Source organism: Schistocerca gregaria, chromosome 1 (assembly GCF_023897955.1).
Source record: "Schistocerca gregaria isolate iqSchGreg1 chromosome 1, iqSchGreg1.2, whole genome shotgun sequence".
In the NCBI taxonomy this organism is placed as follows: Eukaryota; Metazoa; Arthropoda; class Insecta; order Orthoptera; family Acrididae; genus Schistocerca; species Schistocerca gregaria.
This window is the reverse complement of record NC_064920.1, coordinates 503,682,229-503,700,011: the sequence shown is the minus strand read 5'-3', so window position 1 is coordinate 503,700,011 and position 17,783 is coordinate 503,682,229. Positions and strand designations below refer to the sequence as shown.

General features: G+C 39.3%; 1 protein-coding gene across 2 annotated transcripts in view; it reads right to left on the bottom strand.

Moving 5' to 3' along the window:
* Window positions 1-17,783, bottom strand: part of LOC126354183 (protein BANP-like) — a 175,370-nt gene that overhangs the window by 83,605 nt on the left and 73,982 nt on the right. The window contains exons 5-6 of one of the 2 annotated variants that reach the window (XM_050003631.1): window positions 16,701-16,841; window positions 2,042-2,158 (exon numbers count right to left, since the gene is read on the bottom strand). In XM_050003631.1, the coding sequence (XP_049859588.1) occupies window positions 2,042-2,158; window positions 16,701-16,841 (258 nt within the window). The remainder of the gene's footprint in view (window positions 1-2,041; window positions 2,159-16,700; window positions 16,842-17,783) is intronic. The other variant, XM_050003639.1, reaches the window with a different exon arrangement.

Below are 17,783 nucleotides of genomic sequence, written 5' to 3'. Positions count from 1 at the left end.
CAACCTTATGATGAGAGCACTGTATCTCATAACACATTGTTGAGCTATGTGTAGGACAGAAATATGGTTGAATGCTACCAATTATTACTGTAAAAACTTAAACCATTACCTCAAATCTGTAATGGATAACATAAAAAAGATGTTTATTTAAGAGGAAAAGGTTGGGGGAGGAGGGGGGGGCGGAGGGGGCACAAGTTGTAAAGCATTCCTTAATGTCAAACACATTGTGCTCAGCAGCATGCTCCACCACTGGGTGGTCATCTCTCCTCTTTGGCACAGTTTGATAGTGCCATTCATCTGGGCAGCTGGTTAGTGGCCATGCCCACACAAAAGACTGCACACAAGTTACAACATGATGAACCACATTATTTCACAGATTTGGTAGGCAGTGGGATATCGCATTGGGAGCAGTGAAATAAGATTGTGCATAGGATGTTCCTCATGTTTTTGTTGAAACAAGTGATGAAATAAATGACTTTCATTCAGAGAAATTTATTTTTGTACTGCTAAATAAATACTTAGTTCTTACAGTGACATCATCAGTTTTGCTGAAGACCAAAAGCTTCATCTGGCCATAGAAACCAAAGCAGAGTCAAAATATATATACTACCAATGACGTTGCGCCATCTCCACATGGCTGAAATAAATTTGATTCTGACAGCAGGATATCAAATAGTGCAGCAAATTTACTAATTTCTTATGCTGACCTGCAATAATCTAGTATATAAAGCATACTTATTTACTAATTTCTTACACTGACCTGCAATAATATAGCACATAAAGCTTTCATAAAGATACACAAATAACTACATCATCTTCATCTACAACGCCATCCTGTAGAGAAATCTGACAGGTCACACACACACACACACACACACACACACACACACACACAAAGGTGACAAAAGTCATGGTATAATGATATGCACATATACAGTTGGCAGTAATATTGCACACACAAGGTATAAAAGGACAGTGCATTGATGGATCTGTCATTTCTATTCAGGTGATTCACGTGAAAAGATTTCTGATGGGATTATGGCCGCACGATACAAATCAACAGACTCTTCGAATGTGGAATGGTAGTTGGGGGCAGATGTGTGGGACATTCCACTTCAGAAATTGTTAGGGAATTTGATGTTCCAAGATCCACAGTGTCAAGAGAGTGCCGATGATATCATATTTTAGGCATTACGTCTCACCAAACACAACACAGTGGCCAACAGCCTTCACTTAATGACTGAGAGCAGCAGCGTTTGTGAGAGTTGTCAGTACTAACAAACAAGCAACATTGCATGCAATAACTGCAGAAATCAATGTGGGATGTACAATGAATGTATCAGTTAGGACTGTGTAGCAAAATCTGATGTTAATGGGATATGGCAGCCGACGACCAACATTGAGTGCCTTTACTAACAGCAGAGCATCGCCTGCAGTGTCTCTCCTAGGCTTGTAACCATATTGGATGGACCCTAGAGAACTGGAAAAGTGCGGCCTGGTCATAAGTCCCAAAATCAGTTGGTAATAGCTGATACCAGGTTTCAAATGTCTTGCAGACTCCACAAAGCCATGGACCCAAGTTGTCAACAAGGCACTGTGCTAGCTGGCTCTGGTTCCATAATAATATGGGCTGTGGTTACATGGAACAGACTGGGTCCTCTGGTCATTGACTGGAAATATTTATGTGCAGCCACTTGGAGTCCATATGCAGTCATTCATGGACTTTATGTTCCCAAACAATGATGGAATGTTTATGGACGACAATGCATCAGATCACCGGGCCACAACCATTCATGACTGGTTTGGAGAACATTCTGGAGAAATCAAGTAAATAATTTTTCCACCCACTGAACATTTGTGAGACATAACTGAGAGATAAGTTCATGCACAAAATCCTGCACCGGCAACCCTTTCACAGTTGTGAACGGCTATACTGGCAGCATCGCTAATATTTGTCTAGCTGCTGCACTATACTGGGCAAAAGAAGGTCCAACACAATATTGGGTGGTTTCCCATGACTTTTGACATGTCAAATACTAACCTGTGTTTCTATTTCCTCTACAGTATCATCTTCAGTAAACTGACTTGAGGTTATAATAAGTGGATCACCATCTTCACAGATTAGCTGATGACTGGAAGCATCATTTGAGCTAGTATTCTGCAACAATTCACCAACCAACTTTTTAAAGAATTTTTTCTAGATACTGCATAACTTAAGACAATGAATCATCAAAAATGATAGCAAAGGCTCCTGAAAATGGCATGAAACACGATGATGATGATAATGATGATAACAATACTACTACTACTACTACTACTACTACTACTAATAATAATAATAATAATAATAATAATCTTTCAAAGAATGAACAAAAGCTACACCGTAGTAAATGTACAGTCTCTAGTCATTGTGGTAAATGAAAAACACTCACTCAGACGGAATAAATAAATTGTGTGCAACTGGAAGACATCTGTAAAATTCTAGAGAAGCATACTGGCTTTTAATACACAAATTGGTAAAAAGAGAAAATTACAAAACACTGTTGCACAGATCCTGTTCACTGTACAACAAATAAAATGTGGAAAGCAACATAGCAAAATGGGGAGAGAGTCTTACAACTTTGCAGGGAATTCAATCCAATCATAAAATCAATTTTCTCCCAACAATTGTTCAGAAAACAGAAAACTTGGGATATTATCAAACCCCAGCTTTTGTGAGTTCCCAACAGATCATGCTACTGGGAAAAAGGCACAACAGCAGATCCAAAAAGCCAAACCCCTAAGTAATGCAAGCCTCAACTCAGATCACTATCTCTCAAAGAAAGGTTCAGCTTCTTCCAAGGAACACCATGAGGGGTCTTTAGAGAAAAATCAACATGCTCTGTACAGAAACGCTCAAGTCTAACAAAAATTTCATCCAGAAGCTGAAGTTGCAAGGACCATACAACTAGGAGCAACTACAAGAAACACTAACCAAGAGAGCTAACAAACCTACCACACTAATAAAAGAAACATCCACAGGGGAAGGGGGGGGGGGGGGGGGGGGGGACGACGACGACACAACAAATGTGATTTGATCTTGAGCAAAGACAGCTTACATGGCAGAAATGAAACCACAGAAGAACCAGGACAACCAGACAAAATTCTTGGACTTGAACAAACTTGCTGCCAAAGCTAATTGTGGGGTAAAGCATACTTTTGGTAACAATTACCAAGTGCTCTGTGGATGCTGTTTTTGGACATGATATGAATTACCTGTTGTTCATAAACAATTAGAACTTGCCCTTAGCACTGTCAAGTGATTGAATGTGTTCGGAGGCCTCCTGAGAAACACAAATCAGATATGTTACAGGTACCTCCCGTACTGCCTCGTCTCCTTTACAGGAAGTAAAGGACCTGTCAGCATTTATCCACTTGAACTTAGCTGCATATCATTGATAGGTCTAAGGGCCTTGTAACAAAGAGAGCGAGTCCCCCTACCAAGTCTGAGGTGCTGTCTTCCACTCAAACCGAAATAGACCCAGCAAGACATAATTTTCTGTTGGCAAGCCTATTGTGTCCCACATCATGGGGAATTAATGATAGGCACTTAACGGTGAATAACTGAACTTCTTAGTGAAATGAGAGCAAGCAATGGGAAAGACCACCTTGTGCTAGCTATGTGTATGTCTCGCAACCTCATTGAGGAGACTGTTCTGACTGCCATTGACAGAATAGGTTGTAATGTGTAACCAATTGTGGATTGTGGTGCAATGCATGCTGTCTGGGCTCCAAATCGTACCTGGATCATTCCAGTGACTGGCAGAGAATGCAGAGAAGACCAGCCTTGCTTGCGGAACTGCAGGAAAGCTCACCGTCTGCAGCATTCTCCCCAGAATTGATTGTGGCTCCCTGATTGTAAGTAGAGTTTTAGGCTTGAATCAGAGACTTCTAAGGTTCTATGAAAAGCTGGGCTGTGACTTCTTAGACTTACATCATAGAGCTGACAACTGCAGGTTCCCCCAAATGGGTCAGAGGTTGCTACCCAGGTAGCTGACTGTACACTGAGTACACAAGGGTTTCTTAGATTAGGCAACTCTTCCTTCAATTGAGAAAATGTTAGCTGTACAAGATTCCTAAGAATTGGCATGATATCCAAAGAAATTTTTCCCATAAATAAAACTATTAAAATCCTAGTGACCAAGTGTCGAACTATTTGTAACAAAATGACAGAGTATGAAGCACTTTTAAGTAGCAGTGAAGCTTACATAATATTAAACCATGGAAAATCCATGATGGAATGTAATAATGAGTGTGGCTTAGCTGCAAGAGGCTGCAGTTTGTGTGTGTGTGTGTGTGTGTGTGTGTGTGTGTGTGTCTATCATCTACTTTCGACAAAGGCCTTGATGGCCGAAAGCTTATATTGTGACAGTCTTTTTGTTGTGCTTATCTGCGAGTCAGCATCTCCATTATATGGTGAGTGGCAATTTTCCTTTAAATAATATTAGATACAGAAGACTCACTAAAACCCAAAATTGACAGCAGTACGATTTTTGGGGTAAATCTAACTATATATCAAAAGGAAAGGCTGGTGGGAAATGGAAGGGGTGTATCCATCACAGACAACAAGAAATTCAAATTCACCAAAGTGGAAACTGAAGATGCGTGTGAGCGTGCTGGGAATACATTTATAACTGGATCTTTCTATCAGCCACCAGAACTATACCCAGAAGTAACTGAAAAATTCAGAGAAACACCCTCACCATTAATACATATGTTTCACAGTCTTGCTGCCATTGATATTACTATCCAACAATCCATTGGGGCCAAGACACCCAGTCAAACAATAGTAAATGCCTTTTCTGAAAACTTCCTAGAACAGATAATTCAGGATTACACTCATGAAACAAAAGCTTTGGATCTAATGACACTATATATACCTGACTTATTGAGGAATTCTGCACTGAACCTAGTATTAGTGACCAAGAGACAGTTGCAGCAACAACAAATACCAATGCACAAATGACAAGATAAGTAGAAAGATTTTCATGTTTAGAAAGCTATATAAAAAAGCAGTAATGTCATATCTCAACAAGGAACTATCTCAATGAGCAGCCTGAATATTTAGCTTTGGTCAGAAGCATCTGGAGGAGTAAAGAAACTTCTAAAAGAACAGCAATTACTGCACAATAGGTGTAAAACAATGTGTCAGACAATACACATTAAACAAAACATGTTTGGCAATACATGAAGCATTAAAAGAGTACCATTCCAGAATCTTATTGAAAGACCTCTCACAGAACCCAAATAAATTCTGGTCACCCGTAAAGGCTGTCAGTAACACCAGTCTTAGTGTCCAGAGACTCATGGATGACACAGGAACTGAAACTGGGGGTAGCAAAGCAAAGGTTGAAGTGGTAAACACCATTTTCAAATGTTCTTTAACAAGGAAAGACCCAAGAGTAATGTCACAGTTAAATTCTCACACCACTGCTAAGAATAGTAACATAGATAATAATGTCAGTTATGATGAGAAACATCAAGTGTTGCTAAAAGAATCTCCGGGGCCCAATGGAATCCCTATCAGATTTTCTACATAATTTGCAGCTGGCTTAGGGCATATTTTAATCATAATAATCACAGATCCCTCAAACAAAAACTATGACAAGTGCCAAAAGAAAGAACAGGTTACACACACCTACAAGAAGGGAAGCAGAATTATTCCACAAAGCTACCATGCAATATCAATGACATCCATCTGTTGTAGAAAAATATATTCTGAGCTCATATGTACTGAGGTATATTGAATACAATGACCTCATCCATATAAAACAGCACAGTTTCCAAAAATGATCATGTGAAACTCAACTTCTGCTTTTCTCACATGACTTCCAGGAAGGCACTGATTACGTCAGTCAGGTAAATGCAGTAATTTCTTGATTTCTGAAAATCACTTGAATCAGTACCACACCAATGTTTAATAATGAAAATACAATCACATGGGCCATCAAACAGAATTTGTGACTGGACTGAATACTTCTCAGTAGGTGGGTGCAGCACATTATCTTGGATGGAAAGTCAATGACAGATACAGAAGTAATTTCAGATATAACTCAGAGAAGTGTTTTGAAGACAATTTATTTATCTGTAATTAAGTACTAGGCCTATGTGAAAAGATCTGAATAAATATTCAATCAGATCTTGATAAGATTTCATAGTGGTGCTGAGATTGGCAACTTATTATAAATATTCAGAAACTTAAAATTTTTAGTTTAAAAAATGAAAAACGTTGTAGCCTACAACTAAAATATCAAAGACTCACAATCAGAATCAGTCAACTCATACAAATAGCCAGGTGTTAACATTTTGTAGCGGTATAGGATGAAATGATCGCATAGGATTAGTTGTAGGTAAAGCAGGTGGTAGACTTCAGTTCATTGGTAGTATAGTAGTGAAATACAATCGATCTACAAGTGAAACTGTTTACAAAACTTTTGCGTAGCCCATCCTAGGATCTTGCTCAGCAGGGTGGGACCCATACAGAATAGGACTAACCATAGATACTGAACATACACATAGAAGGGCAGCATAAATAGTCACAGGTTTGTACAACCCACAGGAGAAAATCATAGAGATGCTGAAGTACCTGAGCTGGCAGACACTTAAAGACAGGCACCTAATATCCCATGAGTTGTTGTTGTAGTCTTCAGTCCTGAGACTGTTTTGATGCAGCTCTCCATGCTACTCTATCCTGTGCAAGCTTCTTCATCTCCCAGTACCTTCTGCAACCTACATCCTTCTGAATCTGCTTAGTGTAGTCATCTCGTGGTCTCCCTCTACGATTTTTAGCCTCCACGCTGCCCTCCAGTACTAAATTGATTATCCCTTGATGCCTCAGAACATGTCCTACCAACCGATCCCTTCTTCTGGTCAAGTTGTGCCACAAACTTCTCTTCTCCCCAATCCTATTCAATACTTCCGCATTAGTTATGTCATCTATCCATCTAATTTTCAGCATTCTTCTGTAGCAACACATTTCGAAAGCTTCTATTCTCTCATTGTCCAAACTATTTATCGTCCATGTTTCACTTCCATACATGGCTACACTCCATACAAATACTTTCAGAAATGACTTCCTGATACTTAAATGCATACTCGATGTTAACAAATTTCTCTTCTTCAGAAACGCTTTCCTTGCCATTGCCAGTCTACATTTTATATCCTCTCTACTTCGACCATCATCAGTTATTTTGCTCCCCAAATAGCAAAACTCCTTTACTACTTTAAGTGTCTCATTTTCTAATCTAATTCCCTCAGCATCACCCGACTTAATTCGACTACATTCCATCATCTTCGTTTTGCTTTTGTTGATGTTCATCTTATATCCTCCTTTCAAGACACTATCCATTCCGTTCAACTGCTCTTCCAAATCCTTTGCTGTCTCTCACAGAATTACGATGTCATGGCGAATCTCAACATTTTTATTTCTTCTCCATGGATTATAATACCTACTCTGAATTTTTCTTTTGTTTCCTTTACTGCTTGCTCAATATACTGATTGAATAACATCAGGGAGAGGCTACAACCCTGTCTCACTACTTTCCCAACCATTGCTTCCCTTTCATATCCCTCGACTCTTATAACTGCTATCTGGTTTCTGTACAAATTGTAAATAGCTTTTCTCTCCCTGTATTTCACCCCTGTCACCTTCAGAATTTGAAAGAGAGTATTCCAGTCAACATTGTCAAAAGCTTTCTCTAAGTCTACAAATGCTAGAAACGAAGGTTTGCCCTTCCTTAATCTAGCTTCTAAGGTAAGTTGTAGGGTCAGTATTGCCTCACGTGTTCCAACATTTCTACGCAATCCAAACTGATCTTCCCCGAGGTCGGCTTCTACTAGTTTTTCCATTCGTCTGTAAAGAATTTGCGATAGTATTTTGCAGCTGTGACTTATTAAACTGATAGTTCGGTAATTTTCACATCTGTCAACACCTGCTTTCTTTGGGATTGGAATTATTATATTCTTCTTGAAGTCTGAGGGTATTTCACCTGTCTCATACATCTTGCTCACCAGACGGTAGAGTTTTGTCAGAACTGGCTCTCCCAAGGCCTTCAGTAGTTCCAATGGGATGTTGTCTACTCCTGGGCCCTTGTTTCGACTCAGGTCTTTCAGTGCTCTGTCAAACTCTTCACGCAGTATCATGTCTCCCATTTCATCTTCATCTACATCCTCTTCCATTTCCATAATATTGTCCTCAAGTACATCGCCCTTGTATAGACCCTCTATATACTCCTTCCACCTTTCTGCTTTCCCTTCTTTGCTTAGAACTGGATTTCCATCTGAGCTCTTGATGCTCATACAAGTGCTTCTCTTATCTCCAAAGGTCTCTTTAATTTTCCTGTAGGCAGTATCTATCTTACCCCTAGTGCGATAAGCCTCTATATCCTTACATTTGTCCTCTAGCCATCCCTGCTTAGCCATTTTGCACTTCCTGTCGATCTCATTTTTGAGATGTCTGTATTCCTTTTTACCTGCTTCATTTACTGCATTTTTATATTTTCTCCTTTCATAATGAAATTGAATATTTCTTCTGTTGCCCAAGGATTTCTTCTAGCCCTCGTCCTTTTATCTACTTGATCCTCTGCTACTTTCACTATTTCATCCCTCAAAGCTACCCATTCTTCTTCTACTGTATTTCTATCCCCCATTCCTGTCAATTGCTCCCTTATGCTTTCCCTGAAACTCTGTACAACCTCTGGTTCTTTTAGTTTATCCATATCCCATCTCCTTAAATTCTCACCTTTTTGCAGTTTCTTCAGTTTTAATCTACAGGTCATAACCAATAGATTGTGGTCAGAGTCCACATCTGCCCCTGGAAATGTCTTACAATTTAAAACCTGGTTCCTAAATCCCTGTCTTACCATTATATAATCTATCTGAAACCTGTCAGTATCTCCAGGGTTCTTCCATGTATACAGCCATCTTTTATGATTCTTGAACCAAGTGTTACCTATGATTAAGTTGTGCTCTGTGCAAAATTCTACCAGGCAGGTTCCTCTTTCATTTTTTTCCCCCAGTCCATATTCACCTACTACGTTTCCTTCTCTCCCTTTTCCTACCACCGAATTCCAGTCACCCATTACTATTAAATTTTCGTCTCCCTTCACTATCTGAATAATTTCTTTTATTTCTTCGTACATTTCTTCAATTTCTTCATCATCTGCAGAGATAGTTGGCATATAAACTTGTACTACTGTAGTAGGAGTGGGCTTCGTATCTATCTTGGCCACAATAATGCGTTCACTATGCTGTTTCTAGTAGCTTAACCAGGTTCCTATTTTCCTATTAATTATTAAACCTACTGCTGCATTGCCCCTATTTGATTTTGTGTTTATAACCCTGTAGTCACCTGACCAGAAGTCTTGTTCCTCCTGCCACCAAACTTCACTAATTCCCACTACATCTACACTTTAACCTATCCATTTCCCTTTTAAATTTTCTAACCTACCTGCCCGATTAAGGGATCTGACATTTCATGCTCCAATCTGCAGAATGCCACTTTCCTTTCTCCTGATAACGACATCCTCTTGAGTAGTCCCCGCCCGGAGATCCGAATGGGGGACTATTTTACCTCCGGAATATTTCACCCAAGAGGACGCCATCATCATTTAATCATACAGTAAAGCTGTATTCCCCTCGGGAAAAATTATGGCCGTAGTTTCCCCTTGCTTTCAGCCATTCGCAGTACCAGCACAGCAAGACCGTTTTGGTTATTGTTACAAGGCCAGATCAGTCAATCATCCAGACTATTGCCCCTGCAACTACTGAAAAGGCTGCTGCCCCTCATCAGGAACCACACGTTTGTCTGGCCTCTCAACAGATACCCCTCCGTTGTGTTTGCACCTACGGTACGGCTATCTGTATCGCTGAGGCACGCAAGCCTCCCCACCAACGGCAAGGTCCATGGTTCATGGGGGGATCCCATGAGAGTGTATTTAAAAAGTTTTAATACCCTATATTAACTGAGGAATTTGGAAATATGCCACAAATCCTCATTGCACTGCTGCAGTAGGGATGGCAAAAAAAGATCAGACTAATTACAGTGAGCACAGAACTGAGAAGTTTTTTCTTTTTCTTTTTTTTTTCATTCAATCTGTGAACAGAACTGGAAGAAACTGTAACACTTGGTACAATGAAAGTACCCTCCGCCATGCACTTGAAATTGGTATTGCTTAATATGGATATTGTAAATAAAATAGAAAGAAACTTCCACATGGGAAAAATATATTAAAAACAAAGATTCCAAGACTTACCAAGCGGGAAAGCGCCGGCAGACAGGCACATGAACAAAACACATAAACACACACACAGAATTACGAGCTTTCGTAACTGGCAGTTGCTTCGTCAGGAAAGAGGGAAGGAGAGGGAAAAATGAAAGGATGTGGGTTTTAAGGGAGAGGGTAAGGAATCATTCCAATCCCGGGAGCGGAAAGACTTCCCTTAGGGGAAAAAAAGGACAGGTGTACACTCGCACACACACACACACACACACACACACACACACATCCATCCGCACATCCACAGACACAAGCAGACGTCTGCTTGTGTCTGTGGATGTGCGGATGGATATGTGTGTGTGTGTGTGTGTGTGTGTGTGTGTGTGTGTGTGTGTGTGCGAGTGTACACCTGTCCTTTTTTTCCCCTAAGGGAAGTCTTTCCGCTCCCGGGATTGGAATGACTCCTTACCCTCTCCCTTAAAACCCACATCCTTTCATTTTTCCCTCTCCTTCCCTCTTTCCTGACTAAGCAACTGCCAGTTGCGAAAGCTCGTAATTCTGTGTGTGTGTTTGTGTGTTTTGTTCATGTGCCTGTCTGCCGGCGCTTTCCCGCTTGGTAAGTCTTGGAATCTTTGTTTTTAATATGGATATTGATGTACATCTAGACGTACACACTGCTTGATGCAGCCATCAGCCTATTGCTTGCTGGTATCACACAGTCGTCATCTAGGAGGGGAACTGAGATGCGTGCTATATACTTGATCAGTTGGTAGCAAGTGGACCATCTCACAAGTATATCATATGCAAACCTAGCTGGGATGCATACTAATAACAGATTTCTGCTGCCTATTCTCAGTCCTGATGTGTAGCACTTGTTGAAAATATACTCCTTGTTGCTAAAAGCGACATTTAGGCAGAGTACCAACTCTCCATTCAATCCAGATAATGATAGCTGAACAAAACCCAGAAGTATCAGTGCAAGAAATGCCTTCCATGGGTGAGGGTATTAAAATCCTAATGGTAAAATGCCGAAGCATTTGCAACATGAAAAACAGTGAAGCTCACATAATACTAGGTACAGAAAGTTGGTTAAACCTGAAATTGATAGCAGTGAGATTTTTGGGGAAAATTTACGTGTATATCAAAAGGACAGGAAAATGGGATATGAAGGTGGTGTATTTGTCGTAGTAGACAGGAAACTCAAATACACTGAGATAGCAATTGAAGCTGCATGTGAGACTGTTTGGCCGAGACTTGGTATCATGGATGGGCATAAAATGACAATTTGATCCTTCTATCATCCACCAGGCTTATCTACTCAAGTAACTGAAAACTTTAGAGAAAACCTCAGTTCACTTCTATGTAGATCCCCAACCACATTGTAATCACAGGTGGTGACTTTAATAACCCAACATTTAATTGGGAAAATCACAGTTTTTTTAGTGGTGGATGCGATAAGGCATCCAGTGAAACATTAGTAAATGTCTTCTCTGAAAACTACCTAGAACAGATAGTTAGAAAATATATGAGCTCTAAAGACAACAAATAGACCTGACCTCTTTGAGGATATCCACGTCAAAACTGGTATCACTGACCATGATGTGGTTGTGGCAACAATGATAACCGAAGTACAAAGAACAACTAAAAGAAGCAGAAGGGCATACATATACTCAGTAAACTACCGTATTTACTCGAATCTAAGCTGCACTTTTCTTCCGGTTTTTGTAATCCACAAAACCACCTGCGGCTTAGAATCGAGTGCAAAGCGGAAGTTCTGAAAAATGTTGGTAGGTGCCGCCACAACTAACTTCTGCTGTCGAATATATGTAGCGCTACACAGGCATGCTTTGTAGGCACAAAGATAAATACTAGGGCCAAAACCTCTGCGTCAGTAAATAAATTTAAAAAAAGGTAGAAGACGAGCTTTTTTTTCTCCGTCCCGAGTTGCAACCACTACATTTTCATACATTATCCAACGAAGTAAATACAAATTGCGTATTGTTCATCTTCGAATGTAGCAGAACTTCAATGTACTACGAAAATCCGACTGGCAAGACTGTTTGGGATGTTTGTCAATAAGGCCAACTCTACGTTCTGATTTTTTTCCTACCTGTTAGAGGAGATGGTTGCTAATAGGAACCTGATGAAATGTGAATCACACACAGTATTTCTTCGCCATAAGAATAATACAAACATAAACATTTTGCCATGTATTCTTTCGTGTTTGCTGCTATCTCATTTAAATCCTGTCTGCCTAATAAACTACAAAACTAGAGTGAAACAACAGAAAATGCGGAAGAATATACCTATCGTGTCATGTTTATATTCGTATTATTCTTATGCCTAATAGTGATACAGTCAGAAATGAAGCACGGCAACTGACTAGATTTTTAAATCTAAGAGGACTCTGTGCACAATTTGATGTTCTAAAGAAGCGGCAGCAAAGATTTTCAAACGGAGAAAAATTTTTGCCTAACTCTTGTTCAGAACATGTTCTATCATACGCAGTCTATTATTTGGTTCTTGTTGATCATTATCAAAGAAAGCAGCAGTGTAAGTAACAACAAATAGCAGTCTCTTGCTGTTGTTTCGCTAATGAGACGATTCCTCTCTCTCTCTCTCTCTCTCTCTCAAAAAAAGCGGCGGTAGTGTGCACAAAAGCAACCCATGCCACGAGCGGCGACAGGCCGTAAACACACACTATAAGAATGCGACAAAGAATGCATCACACAGTACAGTAATGCATTTTCAGCTTAGAGCGACGTTAACACCTATAACAAAGAAAACGGCACTTATCAGATCAAAGCAAAATAAGCAATCGATTCAAACCAGACGAAGCACGTGAAAAAGGAAGGGTACCCATATAAATATAGAAGGAGCACCTGACGCATAGCAAGGGTTACCTGGTAAAGCTTAACTGCTAAGCTTACGACTCGAACCAAACTACTGTAGGTGTATCGTCATTCATTCGACCTAAATTGTGTCTCATATTACAATGGACCAACTTTGTTTCGATTTGGAGGTGCGGCCTAAAACTTTTCTCTCTCCTTTTCCCCTTTATTTCGAGTCTCATCTTTTAGGTGCGGCTTAGATTTGAGTAAATACAGTAGATAATGAATCAGTAATGTCATACCTCAGTGAAGAGCTTGAAACTACCAGCACAGGTCACAAGCAAGAAGAGGAACTAAGGACCAATTTTAAAAGAAAAGTTGATCATGCACTGGATAGATATGTACCTGGTAGAATAGTTCATAATGGGAGGGAACCTCCATAGTATACAGTCACTGTAAAGAAACTTCTAAAGAAACAGAGATGACTGCATAATAGGTATAAAACAAAGCGTAAGACTACAGACAGAGAAATGCTGAATGAAGCATGTTTGGATGTCAAGGGAGCAATGTGTGGTGCCTTCCATGACTATCGTAGCAGAATATTGTCAAATGATATTTCACAAAACCCAAAGAAATTCTGGTCATATGTAAAGGCTGTTGGTGGCACCAAAGCTGATGTCCAGTCCATAGTGAAAGAGAGGAAGTGAAATTGAGGGTAGCAAAGTGAAAGCTGAAATGCTTTTTCAAATGTTCATTTAGAAAGAAAAACTCATGAGAATTGCCCCAGTTTAATCCTCATATCACTGAAAAGATGAATCAAATAAGTATTAGTGTCACTGATGTTGAAAAACAGCTGAAATAGTTAAAACTGAACAAAGCTCCCTGTATGATTTTATACTGAATTTGCAGCTGAATTAGCCTCTCTTCTAATACAATCTATTGTAGACTCCTCGAACAAAAAACCATGCCCAGTTCTTGGACAAAGCACAAGTCTCACCTGTCTACAAGAAGGGCATTAGAAGTGATCCACAAAATTGTTGTTGTTGTGCTCTTCAGTCCAGAAACTGGTTTGATGCAGCTCTCCATGCTACTGTATCCTGTGCAAACTACTTCATCTCCCAGTACCTACTGCAACCTACATCCTTCTGAATCTGCTTAGTGTATTCATCTCTTGGTCTCCCTCTATGATTTTTACCAATCATGCTGCCCTCCAATACTAAACTGGTGATCCCTTGATGCCTCAGAACATGTCCTACCAACCGATCCCTTCTTCTAGTCAAGTGGTGCCACAAATTTCTCTTCTCCCTATTTCTATTCAATACCTCCTCCTTAGTTATGTGATCTACCCATCTAATTGTCATCATTCTTCTGTAGCACCACATTTCGAAAGCTTCTATTCTGTTCTTGTCTGAACTATTTATTGTCCACGTTTCATTTCCATCCATACAAATACTTTCAGAAACGACTTCCTGACACTTAAATCTATACTTGATGTTAACAAATTTCTCTTCTTCAGAAATGCTTTCCTTGCCACTGCCAGTCTACATTTCATATCCTCTCTACTTCGACCATCATCAGTTATTTTGCTCTCCAAATAGCAAAATGCATTTACTACTTTAAGTGTCTCATTTACTAATCTAATTCCCTCAGCATCACCCAATTTAATTTGACTACATTCCAATTAGACTCGTTTTGCTTTTGTTGATGTTCATCTTATAGCCACCTTTCAAGACACTGTCCATCCTGTTTAACTGCTCTTTCAGGTCCTTTGCTGTCCTTGACAGAATTACAGTGTCATCGGCGAACCTCAAAGTTTTTATTTCTTCTTTGTGGATTTTAATTCCTACTCCGAATTTTTCTTTTGTTTCCTTTACTGCTTGCTCAATATACAGATTGAATAACATCAGGGATAGGCTACAACCCTGTCTCACCCCCTTCCCAACCACTGATTCCCTGCTGCTCAATATCCTTGACATTGCTTTGTTGTACAATCCTAGAACATATCCTGAGATCAAACATAATGAGGTATTTTGAACAGAATGACCTCCTCAATTCCAACAAACATGGATTTCGGAAACATCGATCATATGAAACCCAACTCACACTTTCCTCACATGACTTACTGAAAGCTTTGGATCAAGGCACGATGCAGTGTTTCTCGATTTCCAAAAAACACTTGACTCAGTACGCACCTATCCTTATTGTCAAAAGCACTATCATGTAGTGTACCAAGTGAAATTTGTGACTGGATTGAAGACTTTTTGGTAGGGAGGACACAGCACGTTATCTTGGATCGGGACTTATTGCCAGATGTAGAAGAAACTTCGAGTGTGAACCAAGGAACTATGTTGGGACCCTTGCTGTTCATGTTGTATATTAATGACCCTATAGACAATTTTAATAGTAAAATCAGACTTTTCATAGATGATACAGTTTTCTATATCTGAAAGAAGCTGCATAAATAATCAGATCTTGATAGGATTTCAACAGGGTGCAGAGATTGGTAACTTGCTCTAAATGTTCAGAAATGTAAAACTTTGCACTTCACAAAATGAGAAACCATAGTATCCTATGACTATAATATCAGTGACTCACTGCTGGAATTGGCAAACTCATACAAATACCTGAGGGTAGCACTTTGTAGGGATATTAAATGTAATGATCACATAGGTTCAGTCTTGGGTAAAGCGTGTAGTAGAGTTTGGTTTATTGGTAGAATACTGGGGAAGTACAATCAGTCTACAAAAGAGATTGCTTACAAATAACTTGTGAGACTGGTTCTAGAATACTGCTCAAGTGTGCGGGACCTGTACCAGATAGGACTAACAGGGGACACTGAATGTATACAGAGAAGGGCAGCACAAATGCTCACAGGTTTGTTTAATCTGTGAAAGAGCATCACACAAATACTGAAGGAACTGAAGTGGTAAGCTCTGGAAGACAAATGTAAACTATCCTGAGAAAGTCTATTAGTGAAGTTTCAAGAACCTGCTTTAAATGATTACTCTAGGGATATACTAAAAACCCCTACACTTACTCACATAGGGACTGTGAGGGTAAGATTAGAATAATTACTACATGCACAAAGGCATTCAAACAATCATTCTAACTGCACTCCATATGTGAATGGACCAGGAAGAAACCCTAATAATTAGTACAATCAGATGTATCCTCTGCCATGCACCTCACGGTGGTTTAGAGAGTATAGATGTATATGTAGATAGATGATCAAATTGCGGGTTTCTCTCCTTTGGTCTAGACATTAAAAATCTGTTTTACATAAAACTACAATTCATAAGAATGATTAACTCTGTATGCAGAGAGACACATTGGTTGTTACTAACATGGTCAAAAGATGTCTAACTAAATCCTGACACACTTCGCGACAGGAAAGTTTTTGTGTGAAGTCATTATTTATTAGGATTCTGATAATAAGGACAATATTTTCTTACTGAGTGTGACATATATATATATATATATATATATATATATATATATATATATATATATATATATATATGTGTGTGTGTGTGTGTGTGTGTGTGTGTGTGTGTGTGTGTGTGTGTGTGTGTGAGCAGGTGCGCCTATGGGCGCAAATTCAATGTGGATTTACCTTGAATCCTCCAAGAGGCAGTCCTCGCACCTTCTTCCTCCATGCTGTTCTACATTTAGAGTCCATATTCTGCTTTATCCTGTACCAGTCTCGTTCAGTAATATTGAACTTGTGTAATAAATGGCAACGAATGCCATATATCTGTAAAATTAAAAGATGTTATCACACAACCAGTGAAATGCAAAATTACATTGCTGGATGTCATGGAACCTATATAGTATTTACTGCTTGTTCTACTCAAATTAAATTAAGTCCATCAGTACTGTGAATGCAACATGCATTGTACCGAGAAATAGCACTGACTTGTACATGTTACACGAGAAAAACTGAAGTAGAAGAAATACATGCTAGAAGGTGTGTGAATTTGTGTGTTCAGTGAGATAGTACTTTGAAGAAGGGAAGGAGGATAGTGAGCCCTTATATCCTTTTGCACAGGTTGTAAACAGAACTGCTCATAACCTTGAAAATAAACAAAACCACTGTTATAGCAAAAAGAAGACAAAATGCAACTTAACCTTGTACAACAGGGAAGACACCATTAAAAAGCACCTCAAAAAGAGGCAAGTTTTGTACATAAAACATTCTTGGAGAAATAAACAGGCAACATGTAAAAAACCATTCAAATTGCTTAAGGAAAATGTTGATTTTATAGAAGCAAATTTTAGTTGCAGTAACTGAGTACATAGCCTTAATACACTCAGTTATAAAAAGACAAGAAAACATTAGTGGGAACAAACAGATGTTGTATTGCAAACAATTTGTGAATTTGTATTAAGGTATGAACTTCAGTAAGGTTGTGTGGCTGGATGACATTTGGGCCAATGTCAGTCATTCACTGCATAAATTCTGGAGTGACAGAACCCCTGCAAGGGAACAAAGTTGGTAAAGGAGAATGAATCAGTGCGGCATGTAAGCACACAAGATGATTTTTTGCCAAACTTCTTGCTAATGTTTCATTAAACAAATACACAATTTTATCAAAAGAATAATGCAGTTTTACAGAAGTGGTTTAAAACATCCCCTATCACAAATTTCTAAAGGTTATCAGTCATATTTACAGATGTCCTATATCGTTCAGCTGTT